Genomic DNA, 17,777 nt, shown 5'->3' on the forward strand with positions numbered 1-17,777 from the left:
CGAACACCCGTGACGTGCTTCTGTGGGTTCATGTGACGGTAAGACATTATCGACAAGCGGATGCTCCGCGCGGGAAAAATCCCGGGGGGTCACTACTCTTCTCTTTATGATTTATACGCATTAAGATTACTAATATCCTTTCTTATTATACAGACGTTATGATTATTTTTTTTTTTTTTGCTTTCTATTTTTAGACTCGGTGAAATAAAATGAAAAAAACAACCATTCTAGTTTGAATTACTATAGAAACATTTTACATTAGACAAAGCACTCTACACAATTGATTGGAAGGAATAATAAATAATTTTTAAGCTAAAAAATAATTATAAAAAAGATTGGAAATGTTTTTGATAGTCTTTGACTTTGGTGGCATCAATTAGGTAGTAAAGTAGTAGAGAATAATTAGTGAAAATGAAACAACAGTTGAGGTGTTAATGAAAAAAAATAGAAACGACAAAATATAACATTACTCTACACCTGGACATTCATCATCTTCGAAGGCACACAAGGGTCCTCTTGCATCCACTCGACAATTCAACCATCCAAAAGAGTGCCTCTATTCTCGTCTCGTGTGTTCTTGCTTCTTTTTTATTCCTCTCATTCCATATACGAAAACGCACGTGCGTGCCTTTTCCCTTCTTCGCAAGGTACTCTTTTATTTTGTAGTACAGTACGCTGCAGGCAAGAGTATGCTACCCTACGAATATGAACCACTCGAATATTCATTGTGACAAGGATTTGTACGTATAACTGGCATGGTCGAGTCGGTATGTCGTTTGTCATCGTCAACGTCTCGTTCACTAGAAGAGTCGTCGATTTTATAAGAGAGAAAATTCTCAGAGACTCATTGACAACTGCAAGTAGAGTATTGTTCACTGGTGTTTGAGTATGTACTAATTATTTTTTACATATTTATATCCTGCAGAGACAATCAAAATGCAAGATAGGGATAAGTAAACTCTAAAATCCAATTGTTGATAATTATTTGAAAGTTATCAATGTAAATGAGAGGCTATTGCATTGAAGGAATCATCAAGAAACTCAAGAATCATACAATTGAGAGTAAGATAAGTGCGATTTAAGAATCACTTTTTAATGATCGCATCAAGCCCATTGAATTATCATCAATTGGAATGATTTCTGGCACAATTAGCTTGCCGGAAATATAATTCTATACATATCACATTTGACTTCGTCATCTATTCTTCTAACAGGAAACCTCAAGATTTATGGTTCAGCAATGGAGCGTAGGATTTGCATGTAAAAATTGAACGGATACCCCCGTCTGTGGTAAGATTTAGAAAGCTTCATTGTGTAGTGTCGACACACAGGAGAATGTGAAGTAAAGAGGTTAGATATGGAGGAGAAAATAAAGGGCGTAAGTGCGAGCCCACATCTACATCATTGAGGGGTAGATCTCGGCGCGGATAGTGCTTTATTTCATCAGAGAAAGGGGCAAATTCTAGATAGCATGCGGTACTTACTCGACCAGGTCCAATCCTTTGTATTCTGCATTTAATATTCTTTCGCGAACAAAGTAAAAACTGTTGGAATAACACTACGTAATCTTATCACCAACTTCGCCAAACGTGCAAATCTATAAATAATATTACATTGTTAAAGCACGATCGTGCTTTGAAATTTATAAAATATCTTCAAAACTCATCAATATATTTTGATACATTATATTTATTGCGAATATTTACTTCCATCAAGCCCGCATCTTTTTTTGTCTTCATCAACTTCATTTTGTCTTTTTGTCAATGAACCGAAGAATTCAAGATGATACTTCCGATAGCCCGCATTATTCCACAAGATTTCCTCTCTTGTTGTACTTTTATGTATTTATTACCTGATAATGTTACATAATATATCTATATTACTCATTATTCATAGAGATATTTGACGCATAAAATAAAGACTTAAATATATAAAGTTAAAACTATAGTTTTAACTTTATATAATTAAATCTATCTCTAATTTGATATATCTAATTTTTAATAAATTTATTTACTCTTAATAATTAAAAAAAGGTTCATAATTATACTACTTTATTTATTACTAATAAATAAAAAACATCATGATTATTTAATGATTAATATTAATTTATTCAAAAATAATTAAAAATTAATTTACAATAGTAAGTATCCTAATACATTTATTAGATTATTAACATTATTTATTAATAGTAAAAATTTGTCAATTTCATTCCTAAATCCTCTTACAATTTTTCCTAATCGATATTTATAAATAAATACATTACATTTGTGTGGTATGTAGATGATATATGTGTAAAAATAAAATCCAAAGTTCCGAAGAACGATAGAGAAATACGTAAGAGAAAGGAGAATGGAAAAGAGAGAACAAGAGCGTTGCTCGCTATTGTTTTCTCGAGTGGCACTCGCTGGTTCAATGCACATTTTCTACCAGAATATACTACCAGATGTGCGATACCAACTCCCTGTAGACGACGCTATACCTTCTGTATAGTTTTTCCACCTAACATTTGGTCTATTTCTTTCAAAATATTTCCATTTTTTTTCTATAATTTTCCAATTTATTACAATCTATTAAATTATTATAACTTAACACAAATTACTAAGATACTTAATTTAATAAGTAGCAAATGAATAAATGCTAAATAAAAATATTTACATTCTGTTATTTTTCATGATTCATAGTTTCTATCTAGCAAATAAACTCTTGATATTTATCAAAAAATTAAAAATATAAATTTATTATCTAAACTTTATTGAATTAAGAATGAAAATTAACCTAAAGATTCAAAATTCATTTTTTGAAAAAATATTATCAAATTCTATATATAGATATATATATATATATAAAGTATGCTTAGTTGAAACTTATTTGATAGGAATTAAATACAATTTTCACAAATTAATTACAATTCCATTGCACTATAAGAATTGAAAAATCAACGTGTTCTCCTGTTGCTATTATCACCTCCACCATTACTATTACTGCTATAATAATTTAGTTGCCTGTTTTTATCTGGACGTGAATAATAACCAGATTGTGAATTTTGTGGTCGATTATGCCAATTAGGTCTATTTGATGATTGCGAATGATAACCCATATGAAACTGTTGATTATAATTAGATGATGATTGATAATGCTGGAAAGGTGGGTGAGATCCGTATCCAGACGACCAAGGTCCATTGTTGTTGTTGTAGTTGTGGTTATTGTTACTGTCGTTATTATTATTGTTGTTATAACTTTGATAATTTCGATTATTCGAGTAATTCCCACTGTTCCTGCTTCCACTTACGTATCCAGAATATGTTTGATATCCACTTGAATATCCTGAAACAAAAAAAAGAAATACAATGTCAATTAAGTAAATAATAAATACATTATGGATATAATTTATTTAAAAATTTGGTATTCTAAAAGTACGTGCTTTATCAATCAATTGATAGTGCCAAGCGTCGAGTGAGGAGTCAATTCTTCGTATTTCAGAAACAATACGATATTAAATTTGAATAGAAACGTGGCGACGCGTGTCTCTCATCTATACGTGAGGTCGACTGGGGTTATATATTTGTTAGCATCATGAAACGTCATAACACCGCGTATTACACTTGTGATGCTAACAATGAATTTGTCAAATCGTTAGGACGATAAATAAACCTTTTTTTTTAATATAGCATGACACTCTATTAATCCATACAAAATTTACTCTGCTACATTACATAAATATCATAATAATTTTTTCTAATATTTTTTTTTTTGAGTATAAAAAATATTCAAACATATATGAAAGAAAAATTTCTCAAAAATGCTGATAAAGCGGATTAAAAATAATAAAACAATTAGGAGTATGTTGAAGTGCCCTCATTACTTGTGATACATACTAATCGCATAGCTCAGTTCAATTGAGCTCGTAATAAAAAGCGATAAGCGACAGTAATATTATGGAAGGGAAAACTAAATATTTTTCGTCCTCTTCTTGCTCTCTGACTCGCGGTAACAATAACAACCCCCATGGATTCCACACAGGAGAATGTAGGGGGCCATAATAATCCTTCCTGGTTAGAGAAAGAAGGGAGGTTTGGATGGTTTACATGTCGGATGATCCCTCGTTATTGTTGCATTTATGATAATAGTGTTCATTGACAGCTCAAATCGACCCGATCGACCTAATCCTTTTCTGACCAAACTTTACTTCATTTATGTAATATGTTGATCTGTCACAAAGTATATAAATGTATGTATGCATGTGTCTATGGATTTTTGCTACTATCCACTGGATGGACCCTGAATTGGATTGGATCGCCGCGTCAGCAATACAAACACTCGAAGCACGATGTCGGTCGGCGTCTGCCTCTCAGTCCTCGCTTGCTCTTGTTTCCAACTGAAATTACATTTTCCCCGTGCACATTCACCCTGCTACAGTCCGCTTCAATAACGTTTTTTTGTCCTCACTTCCGCTTTACCTTCTAATTTTCTAACTTTTCCCATTACATTCGTCATATTTTTTTTTTTATATTTTATTTTTTTAACTCGAGCCAAGCTTCGGTCACTGAAAGTACAATCTCTAATGCACCTACGCGTTTATTCTGGTGGCAACTACCACAAGAATAAAAAAAAGATTAAGTACGAAAGAAGACTGCTTGTTTCAAAGAACTAACGTTTATTTAACGTGGCTTTTACTCACACGCTATCTACAATATTTACTTATGCATAAGTAAACACGTGTACAGAGGCGAGAGGTACCGGTTAAGCTATAGAAAGAACCAGCTTCGAATGATGTTGGAAAAAAATGGATATTTTAAAATATGTAGATTAAATTATTCATATTATTATACAATACGAAAATTCGACTACATTGTTTATCTCTCTTTTATACAAGATTTTTTTTAATAAACATAATTGTTAAAAATTTGATGAAATAAATTTAAAAAATTTCAATAATTTTTCTGGAAGTATAAATTGGCTAATATTTGATCAGCACATCAATCTTTTTAAATATCCTTTGACATTTAATATCTTATGAAATTGAAAAAGTTACTATCACGAATGATCACTAAGAGCTGAATAATTTTTAAATATTAAAAAAATTTTTAATGAAATTTCAACATCTCTGTAAATTTAACTCTGACTACACGGTAAGAAACGTCAGAAAAAAATGTGGAAAAACTCCACAAACAAATTGCAAAGACGTTCAGCAAAGCATTATATAATCATTACATTTCAATGTTTTATTATTTCATATGTTTTTGATGTTTAATCTTGCATAATATGATTAAAAACAGATTAAATTATAAAAGTTAAGTATGGAGGAAAAATAATAGGAATGAATGATAAAAAAAAAACAAATGTGATAGGATGATAATGAAATACCGAGATTATGTTTGATGAATTTTGTACTAGATTCAAAGGAACGAACGGGAAGAGGAAAAAGCAGCAGCACGTAAAGACACCACAGCATTTCGCTGTGTTGCTGTCGACCAATAAATTTATCGAGCGGGTGTTGGCATGGTGACTACCGGACAGAGCTCGGTTGGGTGGTCCTGGAGGGCGCTGAGAGGGTACTTGAAGATCCTCCAGGAGGCCGGTATGGGCCAAATAGGGGGAGAACTAGCATCCGGAGGGAGCAAACGGTGAGGCGTAAGATGAAGAGCTGAGGGAGAAGAATAAGTAAAGGACGATATGCTTAGAACGGACGGAAGAGTAGAATGAAGAGGGGAAAAGTATCGATTTCTTGCGGTGATCCAATCAACGATGGCGCCATTTGCTAATATTTTCGCGCATATTATTATCAATCCTTTAATTAACTCAGTCAACATTAAAATATTACACATCTTTTTTCTATCTATCAACATATTAACCTTGAATTCCAGGTGTATTGTTAGTAATCCACTACTCAGACAAAAGCTCTTTTTATTTCTTATGCATTCTGATCAACTGTAACTCATTCCTAAGAGTATGATGGAATAACCTATGTATTGAGCATTACATGCAGTTAGAAGATTTACTGAAACACAGACAAACTCAATCCTAATCCCTTCGATATTGTTCCAAAACAATGCAACTACCCCCTAATTTGTTCCGGTTTCACGAATCTTTCTTCAAGCGTATCTAATGTCAAGTCAATATTTTCATAACTTACTTTGATAACAATTTTAACTTTAGACTTAAAATTTATATTTTAAAACAAAAGAATAATGATTATTTGTTAGGGTTTTTATCAAAATACATTACCAGTTTAGCAGAAAAAAATTAATGTATTCAGCTGGTAATTTTTTGTTTATAAAATAAGCAAAAATGTAAATTAGGATTCATACATGAAAGAATGCAAAAGTGGAAGGTCTAACGATGAAGGATTGTGGCGTTGTAGGACTCTTTACTAAAGAGTTCTCTCGAACCTACTCCTGTTCTTTTTTCAAGTCCTTTTTACTACTCAATTATTAAATAAATCAACATGACTATTTATACATATATTTATGGACAAGGTTTTATCACAAGTATTATTACTGATATCTAAATAAAAATTCACTCAATTGTCTTTAATTGTTGAGGTATTTTAAACAATTTAAATAAAATAGAATTTTCAAAGTGACAAATTTTTGGTGGACCATCAAATGTGGTGATAAACAATTGAAATAAATTAGATGATATTTAAAGAAAATTGACGAAACTTGAAAAACAAAAGATGATAAAAAAATTAGGAGATCAACTTGACGTATTGTAAAGTATACAGACAGTGTCCTCGACTCTTCTCATCTCACTTTCCTTTGATTGTTGAGTTTAGTGACTAATGGCACACGAAAGTAAAGAGCGTAGATACGAAGAAGAAAAGCGTCGTCGAGATTTGTGCTTCGTCCGCGGCGCCTCAAGGGTTTTTTACCGCGCAATCGTGTACGTTCCTACTTCGTATTAAGTACGTATAGAAGACTTGCCTACGTAGGTGTAAGAATCCCTTTTCGCGTGTTAGTGCCGCCAAGAGCCCTTGCTTTGACTCCAAACTCAGAGTCTCACTGAATGCCTCTCTATTTCTGAGTACGTGCTTCTAAGTGCATCCTGATTTTTTCGAACTTCTTTTAACATGCGCTCACTGTTCACATGCTTCCTATTTCACATAATTTCAAATCATCTCGATAGCTTTTTCCCCTGTCATTAAATTTATTACCACCAATTCACTGTTCCTGTTTTTACCCTATTTAGCTACTTTTTTGTTTACTTTTTTTCCCCTTTTTATTCATCAATCAAAATTATATTATTAATCATTAAATATTCATTCAATAGGGTAAAATAATTTTATTTACTTCATGTAATGTACATAATACTTATAATTTACGATCAAAAAATGCTATAAAAAATACATGCAATTAATTTATCAATATAACACTTCCAAAAGAAGGACATACTATTGTGTGCTGAGATATTGACATTAAAAAGTTACCTTTATTATTATCGGAAATAGAATAATAAAATGTAATTTGATAGCATATTATTAAAGTTAGAAATAGTCAATAAATGTATCATCACTTGTCTAATAGTATTTTACCAACAAGATAGATCATTTTCCCATCTAACACCCAACAGCATCATCAATTGTATTTCTATGTTATGGATACCATGAGTAATTTGATATTTTTCATTCTTGATTTTTCTATTGTTAGAATTTTTCCAAATTATTGATATTGATCTTCAAAAAATCAAAATCTAATATTAGTCATGCAATTTATTGTTAAGAGAAAAAAATTAATAGCATTCTGTATAACATTCTTTTCATAGCTTTTTATTATTATTATTTTTGTTGATTGTTATAAATAGCACGCATGAACGAATCAAGATCGAACGAGCGAGAATAAATGAGGTCTCTAGTGAAAATCCGATTGGACGGATCATCCGGTGACGCACAGTAGCACAATAGCCGCGAGAAGAGTCCTCTCTACAATCAGGTTCCCTCACTCGACGTGGAAATGAGGTGGAAAACCGTACCCCATCATATTTTACCCATCAACCTTCTTATTTGTTCAGCATCCTCTAGTCTGACGGATTTATGCTTTATATGGTTTTGATATTACTATTACGAAGCAACGACCTGTGAGGTCCATCATCTAATTGCGGTCACTTACGCACCAACGCACTTTACTTTACCGGAAGATCTAGATGGTGTACATCAGCTTATTTCTACTAAGAGACTCTAACTAACTATCTTCAATGAATTGTTAATAAATTATTTTAAATCATCTAAAAAATTGAATTAAATCTCAACCTTTTACTTGAATGTTTTATAAATAGCATCATGAGAACTAAAAAATAATGATAAAGCACAGGTGTAGGATACCTGTAGTGAATTGTTCATAGAAGATTCTATAGACGATTACGAAGAATAGTTCCTTTTGCATCACGGAAACACGGTTTATTTACTAACATCAAGATTTTATACTGCTTCATTAATTTTAACGGCTCTATTCTATACTATAATTTCGATCAAAAAATGAATGTAGCTGTCTAGAAGTATACCTCAAGAGTATCAATGTGCTTAAACTAGCAAATTGTCCAATTGAAATGATTGTATATTGTGCTCATAATTATCACTTTATTCATAAATGAAATATTGAATAACAATAGATGATGGTATGTTTTGTGAAGGGTATGTATTCTGAAAAGATAGATGTAGAGAATGAAAAAGGGGCATTTAAAGTACAATACATTTCAATACCAGAGTTAAATTAGCCGCGACACTGGCAGTGACGCTTGTCACCCTCTTAGTGATGATAGTCGCGTGTCACTGATATGATGATAGACCGTTAGATTCTAAAATAATCAACTTGCATTTTCTACTGCGTTCAAAATTGATAGAAGAAGATTTGTCTAATTTATTAATCAATTTATTTAATTTATTGATTAATGGAGATATGTTAATAAAACGAATATGATAGGTGGAAAAATAAAAAAACGATAATTTAACTTTTCATCTGATACATAAAATCATGAAAAGAATATAAAAACAATGATAAAAATAAAGACAGTAAGTAGGCGAGAAGCTTGGCACATGGAAAAGAGGGAACCGCCCTCGCAACTCACTCTCAGTCAAGTACCAAACTGGCAGACAGTCTCACTAATTACACCGTGCCTCATTAGTGAGAAAGACCCTGGTACCTTAGGGGGTACGCGAACACGTACGACCTCCCTTTGGCCTCATTGAGAAATTGATTTTCACTTCACTGACAAGGAGTGAAACAAAATCAAGGAGATACGAAGCCTCTGTGAAATGTGAAGGACGTTCTTTACTCAGCACAAATTTTTTATGTTATATAACAAGGAAAAATACATCACACTTATTAGTTCATTCTAAACTATCATATATTAACGCTAAGATTATAATTGAAAATACTTTTTTGAAATATACGAAAATGAGAATTTTATATAGAACATAAAATAAAATACTAATTCGGTGAATTGGTAGGTGGGTAGCAGAGCATAGCACTCAAACTGGTGGCTTGTCTTGTGCCATGGCAGTCCCGTGCTAGCTTCGAGTGTTTGCAGTCCACTCAAAGCTCGACCTGAACGAGCCCAGTGAGTTGGGACCTGCTGCTATCCGTTGGCACTATTGCAGCACTGCTATATACTCATACACATTTGCCTATCTATATATCATTCTATGTATTTATATCCATATATATATATGTAGATAGATGGGGAACTGAGAACAGAACATGATTTGTCTAACGAGGATCTCCACCTGTCATCTGAATGAACACAGTGAGATGGATGGATTGCTAAATGCTCGTTCCTATCCTTTTTCCATTCATTATCATTTTTTTCCTTTCTGTCTTTCAATCATACATTTTATACGATTAACCTTATTTCATTTATATCTAATATCAAGTGCTGTCCAAAAATATCTTCACGTTTTTATTTTATTTTCTCGAATTTTTCATAACGGAAGAAAAAAGAACTTTATTTCTTCATGAAATTAATATATCAAGTCTGTCATTAAAATAAAATCACTAATTGGTAAGTTTACCTTAAACGAATATTCTCTTTAAAATAATTAAACTACAGATTCGGTAACATATTAAAACAAAAAAAATATTATCGATATATGAAATAAACGTGCATACATACATATATATTAACGGAATATAACTGGAATTTTTATAGAAGCGTGAGATTGCAAGAGATCACAATGGATCACGGTTTGAATTGATCGTCAATGAACATAAGGGGCGTAAACGGCACGTTGCCAGGATTCGAATAGGGAGTATACGCTAATTGGATAATTACGGCGTACACTGGGTTTGTTTTATAATTGGGCAAAACGTACAAGCAATGTAGAACCATTTGATGGATGTGTTAAACAACAAAACGTTCGGAGTCACGCTCTACGTGACAAACTACCCTCACAGCTAATCCAACAACAAATCCTTCGGCCCGATAACAAACCCCAACTTTTATTCACTATTTCGCTCATCATCACTAATCTACACTCAAATTTTTTTTTTTTTATTACCATCTCTTGACGAATCTATTGACGAATTTTTTTTAATCATTTTAATCCACTGACAGCTTTGAAATTTAACTGGTAAAATACACTATGATCTCCAATAATTTTCAGGATAAAAGCAACACCGAGAAGAGAACTTTTTGAATTTTATGCGGATTTTTCGTAGAACTTTGGTAAGATAATAAAAATGAAATTGAACCCTCATACACATTTTAATTGTACTCTAGTCGACTACGATATAGGAATAAGGGAGATCGAGTACAAACAGTAAAGAGCGATTGACTGAGTGACTAACTCTGGGATTCATGGGGTTATACAAGTCGTTTCTCATCCCATCATTAAAGCACCCTCGCAAATATACATGTGCAAATACTAGACCGACTTTTTGAACTTTTATCTTCCATTTTAAAGCATTTCTGCCAATCAATAAATATCTCATATTATTGCAATTATTGCTCTCAGGTTATATTATTATTCCTATCCTATCAAGTCCCTATTTCGCTTTAAAATATTAAATCAGTCAAAAACTTACCATAAGACGACTGCTGATATGATGAATTGTTTGGTGCAGGAACTGATGAATACTGTCCTTGGTGTCTGCTTACATGATGTCCCAACATTCGGTGTCCAGCATCTCCTAGGGAAGCTTTATGTTTCGGAGGACCAAAGCCAATCCTAGGTACCCATGAATTGTTGTGATCCTTATTCATTTGTTCAAAGTCTTGAGGCTTCAAGACACGTAGTGGCTCCTTGACGCCTTTTAATCGTCTCGCCGGAAATATGAAATCGCTATGGTATTTAGGATCTCGGAACCTTACACTGAAAAGATAACATTTTATTATTAGCTTGATTGCTTTAATCATTAAATTGATATCATTAGATTTGTAGGAAAATAGACTTACCAGTAGACCATATTGCTGCGAACGGGTAAGCCGTTGATGGGAGATGGTAACGTCGCACCTTCTCCGACACAATCTTCAGCTAATAAAACAGTTCCACGCATGCCATCTATGGATATGTCAATCTCTGCATTTGGATCTACTTTATTGGTATAAAGTCCTTTTATCAAGTTATATCCACTATTTCCTGGACCAACGTATAATCTATCATCACCTCGTACGTTACGTTTTTCTAAGAATCATTAAATACAAAAATTAGTTATCACATTATGAAAAATTTTTCATGTTGATCAGAAGATGAATTAGTTTTATACTTACTTTCAGCTTCTGTTAAACATTCGTAGTAAGGTTCCAGGGCTTTGAATAATCGAGTTTCATCCACAAATGGCAATAAAGCAACTCCTTGCCAAGCAAATTTCTTTCCATTGAGATCGATTTTGAAATCTTCCGGATAAAAATCAATGATTGGAGATTTCTGAGACAAAAAAGGGGGAAAAAATTTATTATTACATGAAAAAATAATAGGCAATACTAAAAAAATTGGTGATTATTATTTTAATTACTTACCGGATCTTTCATCAAGGCTGCCCATGGTTCAGGAACATGACGACTACTTGCTGCTGGGAAGACCCCCATTAGTTGTTCAAGTGGTCGAAACTGAAATTTTAAATAATACCAAGTTAATTTTACATTCACAAATACAAGTTAAATTTATTTTGCTAATCTTTATTAATGAATATTATAGCTTACCGGTACAGTTCCTTTCTCGAATTCCGTTGATAATCCACCAATGTTGATGAAGTCACTTGCAAATGGAGCATAGTGGTAAGGAAAATACCATTTCCAAGAAGCACAGCCTTGATAATAATACCGCAGAACCCAGCACAATCCACGAACATACTGAAGAGCAACATTATTTCTGAATTCAAAATTATCTGACTTGACATCAAATTTTGATTCATAGTATCGGTCTTTGAAACCATCCTCCCAGAGTCTAACTTCATCATTAGCTTGATAATCATCTTCTTCTTCGTCAGTATTATCTTCATGTGACCTTTTTTTACCACGATTGTTTGAATTCTCTGGTACTAACATACTATCTAAAGCTGTTTTAGAATTAGTATTTTCTAAAGCACGTTCAGTAGCACTTGTATGGTAATTTTGACCAATCATACGCATTTGATATGCTTCATAACGTGCATTTTGAACTGGTTTGACTTCTTGACCCAAAGGAACTGGTGCAAATTGTCCAGTAGGTATCCATTTTGGTTTGAAATTGCTGATTGCTTCCAATCTTCTTTTCTTGTTTTTCTCACGTTGTTTGAAAGCGATTTCATTTTGTTGACGTTTCTTGAAAATTTCATCCTCCATCTCACCCAACTCTGACAATATTAGTTGCACTCGATCCAAGTTAACATCACCACTATCTGTTAAAAATCCTCCTGTCTTATAGACGGTTTTTTTATATAAAGTAACCAGTCTATCAATTGCTCCTTCTCTGATTTCCAACGATGGTAGATGAGGTAAAAAGTCATTACCCACAAAGAAACACATGAATACCCAATCGTCCACTGCACGTTCAAAATCATATTGGAATGGTAGATTGGGCATTTGTAACTCTCTTTCCAAATATTCACGTAGAACATTGAGGCGCACAAAAATAAATTGACACTCAGATCCAAATGCAAGTTCTTCTTTCTTTTGATCAGGCTCAGCTCCAGTACAGTCTTTCATTTCATGTCCTAGTTGTCCACAAATATCACACGGTCTCGGTTTATTTGGCTTAAACTCTTCACGAATAATAGTAAAGTTTGGTTCGTGAGTAGCAAGTCCAAGCATAATTAAATCAGCATCAGCTCCACACAAGACGTGTTGTGTATTAGGATCATGATCTGGTTGAGCTGAAAATAATTTATTTCGTTAGATAACAGTAAATTTTTGTATTAATGCAAAATTTGTGTAAAAAATATTAGAGTTGGAAATTTACCTCTTTGTCGTCGAATAAAATCCATGATTTTATGTTCACCTTCTCCTGGTACATTAGCATCGCTTAAAATGACTTTGATATTCTTCCATCCAGGATCATTATTCAATCTTTCATGAATATAATAATGTAAACAAGTCGATAAGCGGGCCATAAATGGAGTACCCGGAGTAATACAATTACTATCAAAATGATCTTCTTTGGGCTTTTGTGGAGGCAAAAATGCACCTTTTAATGCTAATTCTGATCGTATCCTATCCATTTCGGATATCTTTTCAGTAGTTTCCTTGGATGCTCGGAATCTACGAGATCGTTGTTGATTCATTTTAGCTCTTGGTGCTACTCCATCAATCGCCATATACAACAGCTTCCTGGGTCGTACAATGCAGAACAATCTATCGATGCATTCGAAGATTGCTTCCATCATTTCATCTTCATTTTTTGGAGCGGGTCTAAAAACAATAATCACTTAATGATTTCTCAATTCTAATTAATGAAAAATTATCAAATCACTTTAAAAAACGGTACTCACTTATCTTCTGGATGTGTGCAAGGATGAATGATGCCATTCATATCCAAATATAAATTGTCAAACTCGACTCCATTAGGATTTGGCTCGGCCGAATTAATTGGAACTTGCATTCCATCAACATTGAACGACTGTAAAAAATGCAAAATGTAAGTATTTGCAATAGGCAACTGTATAAAGATGAATTATAAATCGAAGTTTTAGAAATATCTTTTAATGTTTGCAAAACAACCTAACCTAAAATGCTCCGAAACATTACATACCTTTTGTTCAATACATTCCACTATCACCGACGGATATTTCCGACTAAGCCAACGGAAGAATGCTGGTACACCCATGATTCTATGCTTTTTTCACTTTAATGAATTTATATTGCTATAAAAACAATCAACACAACAATGGCACTATTGAAAAACTATAGCGATGTTCACTCAATAAGACGCACTGTGCAACTGATGAGTCTGGCGTTGGAGGGGCTGGGGTATACTGAAAATCTGGCAGCACCGTCGCTAAAGCGCCTTCAATGGCAGAAATAAGAACTAAATAACAATAGGAAGTTCAACGTCATCGCTATGAGTCCCCACTCTACCTTCTAAACTGTGCATTCATTGGCTGTACGGGTACGACCCAAAGGCCAGCTGGAGCCAACCCAGAAAAGGAAAAATAAAACCGTGCATTCGAATTGTAATATTTTTTAAAAAAAAGTGAAAAATCATAATTTCATCGATTAAACAAACATGTAATGAATGATTTATCTAAAAAAATGATTTTTATACAAATAAATAAATTTTTCCATTAGTTTTTATAGAAAAATATGAAACAGGATCAACTGTCTTTTATTTAGCATTGAATATTTTATCAAAGCAAAGTTTAATTTATAAAATACTCAAATTACATCCCTTAATACGATTTAACACATGACTCTCAGCAATTTTTGAGAATTGCGGACGTTTTAGAAGATCATATGACATTTTAAGCATTCGGAGTGCAGTCTGTTGAACATATTTACTTCCAAAACTAAATAAATCATGACCTAGCTCAAGAGGAGTTCCAAAATCACATTCATCAGCTGCAATTGTTGCAAGTCTGATAACTTCTTGAAGCTTACTTAAATAAATTTGTCGAATTTCATCAGATTCTGCTTCATCTATTTGTTTCAATAATTTCAAAAGATGACCTTAAATAATCAAAGCAATGCATGTTTTATTTTATTATTAATTCTTTATAACTAATATTTATTGAAACGATACAAGATGAATCTACTTACTATCAGTTTCTGCTAATGGTCTATAACCTAATTGAGTTTTTGGATCAAACGGAACAACAATTCCAGCACCATGAATTGTTTTAGCTACAACTTTTTTATTTCGTAAAGTCATTTTCTCAGAAGTTTTATCTAAATTAATATTATACTTTTTAGAATAATTTGTTAACTTTTGCAATAACTGCGATATTTTACTTTTTTCGAATAAATTTGCTGATTTTAATTTTTCTGCTATGTGTATTCTGAAATAAATTTAATTATCTTTTACTTTCTAAACTTATCGTTTTCATATAATTTGGAGAGTAACAATAATTCATATTTAACGTTGAACCATCGGAAAATTTCCCATACCTTACTGCACTAAATAAGTCAGGTGCTAAGGGGATTATCTTGTAATCCCTATTCGCAGAATTTTTAGCTACAAAAACCGGGTTTTCCCCAGGATCATCACGCCAATATCCATAGTGCAATCCGTCTTTATTATCTCCTTTTAAAATGGTCTATGGAATACCAAGTAATGTTATTAAAGAATTTTATGACCTGCAATAGAAGAGAAAGAATACCTGAAACTCCGGAACATCATGAAAATATCGCCAATGTCTCAAGTATTTAGTTTTATCATCAGGTACACAAGTTATTTTCCCATTTAATACATCATAAGGACCGACAAGTTCTAAATTGACAACACTTAGAGCAGAACATGGATTTTGAGGAGATAAAGAACAGCAAAATTCATAAAATTGATAGAAATCGTTTGGCATTCGCACCAAAAATGTTTCAAGGATGATTTGCTGTTTGTCAATGGGAATTTTTATTCCATTACTATTGTCATCTGCATGAGTATCATCATTTTCATTACAAATATCTGGAGATTGACTTTCATCGGTGACTTTACGTTTGTGATCCTGTGTTGAAACAAATTCTTCATCAACTTCACTACTTCTACGTTTTCTCTGTTTACTATCATCTTCTGTATGATTCTGAAAATTAGTAATTTAACGTAAAAGATTTACATATGATTTTCTTAAATTGTAAATAATATTTTATTAAAAATGTTCCTTATTTTAACATACAGGTTGTCTAGGTAAAGGATGCTTGTATTTTTCATGATGCTGTTTATTTCTCTGGTAACACTCGGTACCGTATTTACAAGGAATACGGGTGTCTTCATATTCTGTTAACATTCCTTTCTTGTCACCCATTTTATGAAAGAATATAAGCTTGTTATTTACAATCGAGTTTTCAAGAGTTTAAATTTTAAATATTTAAGTAAAAGAAATAAGAAAAGACAAAACTCCACTAGTCAAAATAATATAACCTCTAAAGAGATTTATTACACGAGGGATTAGCATACAAGTAGATGTTTCATAAAGGTATAGCAGGTCAATAATTTAGAAAGCCTCTACAGACCGACCGATAGTTGCCGCTACCCTAAATCAAGCAACGTCACGCTTCCAACCTGCACGTGGTACATCAAGGTAACATGGATTATGTTTACTAACGTTCTTTCGATTTTTATTCTATTTTGTAATTAAAAAAAAAGAATATACTTAAAAAGTTAACAATAAATTTGCTTAAATCTAATTTCAGTGATTTAAAAAGTGTTTTGCAGGAAGCTTGTCTTTTTGATTAAGTCAATTGAATTTTAAATTCTGTGTTGTGTAGTTCAATAAGCGTTTGTTGTATTTATTTTATAAGCATATAAATATTAGATAGTAATCTAATTATAATGTTATTGAATAAGGTAAATTTTTTAAAATTTTAATGAATTATGTAGTTTTTATTCTTTCTCTATTTCTTTTTTTAAACAAAAACTTTACTCAAGTAATAAATTTTATTTATAGGTTATCAACTCAACATTCCGGCATACATGCCGGTTAAACAGTCGACTCTTTTCAAGTAATGTTACTGAACTAAACCATCTAGAAAAAAGTAAGACAAATATTAATTGTCAATAATATAATATATAATAATATAATTTATTTTCGTTTTTTATAATATCTTGAAATATTTTAAAATTGAATAATTATTCGTTTTTATAGCATTAAATCAAGTTAGTCTTCTTGGGAGAGTTGGAGGAGATCCTCAAAAAAGAGGTTCAGAAGAGCATCCTGTAGTTATTTTTTCTCTTGCTACACATACTAATTATAAAGTCGAGGGCGGTGAGTTATTAATTTTGCACAATATTGATATAAAAAAAAATGTCGTTGGAAATGCGTTTAGCAAAAATATTTCATTGAATTTATTCTAGGCGATTATGTTCAACGTACTGATTGGCACAGAATATGCGTATTTAAACCTTTTCTTAGAGATACCGTTTACACTAATTTAAAAAAAGGCCAACGAGTGTTAGTCAATGGACGATTAAGTTATGGTGAAATAAAGGATGATAATGGGAATCAAAAGACCACTACAGCAATCATAGCTAATGATGTAATATTTTTCCCATTCCAAAAAAGTTAAATTGTATATAAATATGCTAGAGGTTTTTGATATAAATATTTGAAGTATATTTTTTGCAGCGTAAAATTACTTTTTTTGTAAGGAAAAATAAAAAAAAAAGTATAATCAGTTGATGAATTTATATTTACATCATCCAGAATAATTTTATAACAATT

General features: G+C 32.2%; 3 protein-coding genes across 4 annotated transcripts; 1 reads left to right on the plus strand and 2 right to left on the minus strand.

Moving 5' to 3' along the window:
- Nucleotides 1–2,161: 2,161 nt before the first annotated feature.
- Rat1 (5'-3' exoribonuclease 2 Rat1) lies at nt 2,162–14,334 on the minus strand. Its single transcript, XM_035082261.1, has 9 exons — nt 14,159–14,334; nt 13,899–14,026; nt 13,370–13,818; nt 12,133–13,283; nt 11,950–12,039; nt 11,701–11,857; nt 11,386–11,614; nt 11,016–11,302; nt 2,162–3,324 (listed from the first exon to the last, which is right to left on the minus strand). Exons 1-9 carry the CDS (start codon nt 14,231–14,233, stop codon nt 2,936–2,938), a joined length of 2,955 nt encoding a protein of 984 aa, XP_034938152.1. The 5' UTR covers nt 14,234–14,334; the 3' UTR covers nt 2,162–2,935.
- Nucleotides 14,335–14,694: 360 nt separating this feature from the next.
- Nucleotides 14,695–16,544, minus strand: Hpf1 (Histone PARylation factor 1). Its single transcript, XM_035082468.1, has 5 exons — nt 16,233–16,544; nt 15,723–16,139; nt 15,511–15,659; nt 15,163–15,401; nt 14,695–15,072 (listed from the first exon to the last, which is right to left on the minus strand). Exons 1-5 carry the CDS (start codon nt 16,359–16,361, stop codon nt 14,771–14,773), a joined length of 1,236 nt encoding a protein of 411 aa, XP_034938359.1. The 5' UTR covers nt 16,362–16,544; the 3' UTR covers nt 14,695–14,770.
- Nucleotides 16,545–16,580: 36 nt separating this feature from the next.
- mtSSB (mitochondrial single stranded DNA-binding protein) lies at nt 16,581–17,679 on the plus strand. 2 transcript variants are annotated; one of them, XM_035082490.1, is made up of 5 exons: nt 16,581–16,637; nt 16,762–16,903; nt 17,004–17,091; nt 17,202–17,321; nt 17,411–17,679. In XM_035082490.1, the coding sequence occupies exons 2-5, from the start codon at nt 16,889–16,891 to the stop codon at nt 17,620–17,622; spliced, it is 435 nt and encodes a 144-aa protein (XP_034938381.1). In that variant the 5' UTR covers nt 16,581–16,637; nt 16,762–16,888; the 3' UTR covers nt 17,623–17,679. The 2 variants fall into 2 exon arrangements, with proteins under 2 accessions (XP_034938381.1, XP_034938373.1); XM_035082482.1 differs by having other exon boundaries at nt 16,586–16,637; nt 16,750–16,903.
- The last annotated feature ends 98 nt before the right edge of the window (nt 17,680–17,777 follow it).

The sequence above is a fragment of the Chelonus insularis genome, unplaced genomic scaffold, assembly GCF_013357705.1.
Source record: "Chelonus insularis isolate UGA/USDA-ARS -01 unplaced genomic scaffold, ASM1335770v1 contig_121_pilon, whole genome shotgun sequence".
Lineage (NCBI taxonomy): Eukaryota > Metazoa > Arthropoda > Insecta > Hymenoptera > Braconidae > Chelonus > Chelonus insularis.

Excerpts from the sequence above, each read along its gene's own strand:
- Rat1 (XM_035082261.1), bottom strand. The coding sequence starts at position 14,233 with ATGGGTGTACCAGCATTCTTCCGTTGGCTTAGTCGGAAATATCCGTCG. Across the intron at positions 13,819-13,898 it reads TGCACACATCCAGAAGATAA|ACCCGCTCCAAAAAATGAAG; the intron begins GTGAGTACCGTT and ends TATTGTTTTTAG. Across the intron at positions 13,284-13,369 it reads TTTTATTCGACGACAAAGAG|CTCAACCAGATCATGATCCT; the intron begins GTAAATTTCCAA and ends AATTATTTTCAG.
- Hpf1 (XM_035082468.1), bottom strand. The coding sequence starts at position 16,361 with ATGGGTGACAAGAAAGGAATGTTAACAGAATATGAAGACACCCGTATT. Across the intron at positions 16,140-16,232 it reads ATCCTTTACCTAGACAACCT|AATCATACAGAAGATGATAG; the intron begins GTATGTTAAAAT and ends ACTAATTTTCAG. Across the intron at positions 15,073-15,162 it reads ACCATTAGCAGAAACTGATA|GTCATCTTTTGAAATTATTG; the intron begins GTAAGTAGATTC and ends TGATTATTTAAG.
- mtSSB (XM_035082490.1), top strand. Across the intron at positions 17,092-17,201 it reads ACTAAACCATCTAGAAAAAA|CATTAAATCAAGTTAGTCTT; the intron begins GTAAGACAAATA and ends TCGTTTTTATAG. Across the intron at positions 17,322-17,410 it reads TAATTATAAAGTCGAGGGCG|GCGATTATGTTCAACGTACT; the intron begins GTGAGTTATTAA and ends AATTTATTCTAG.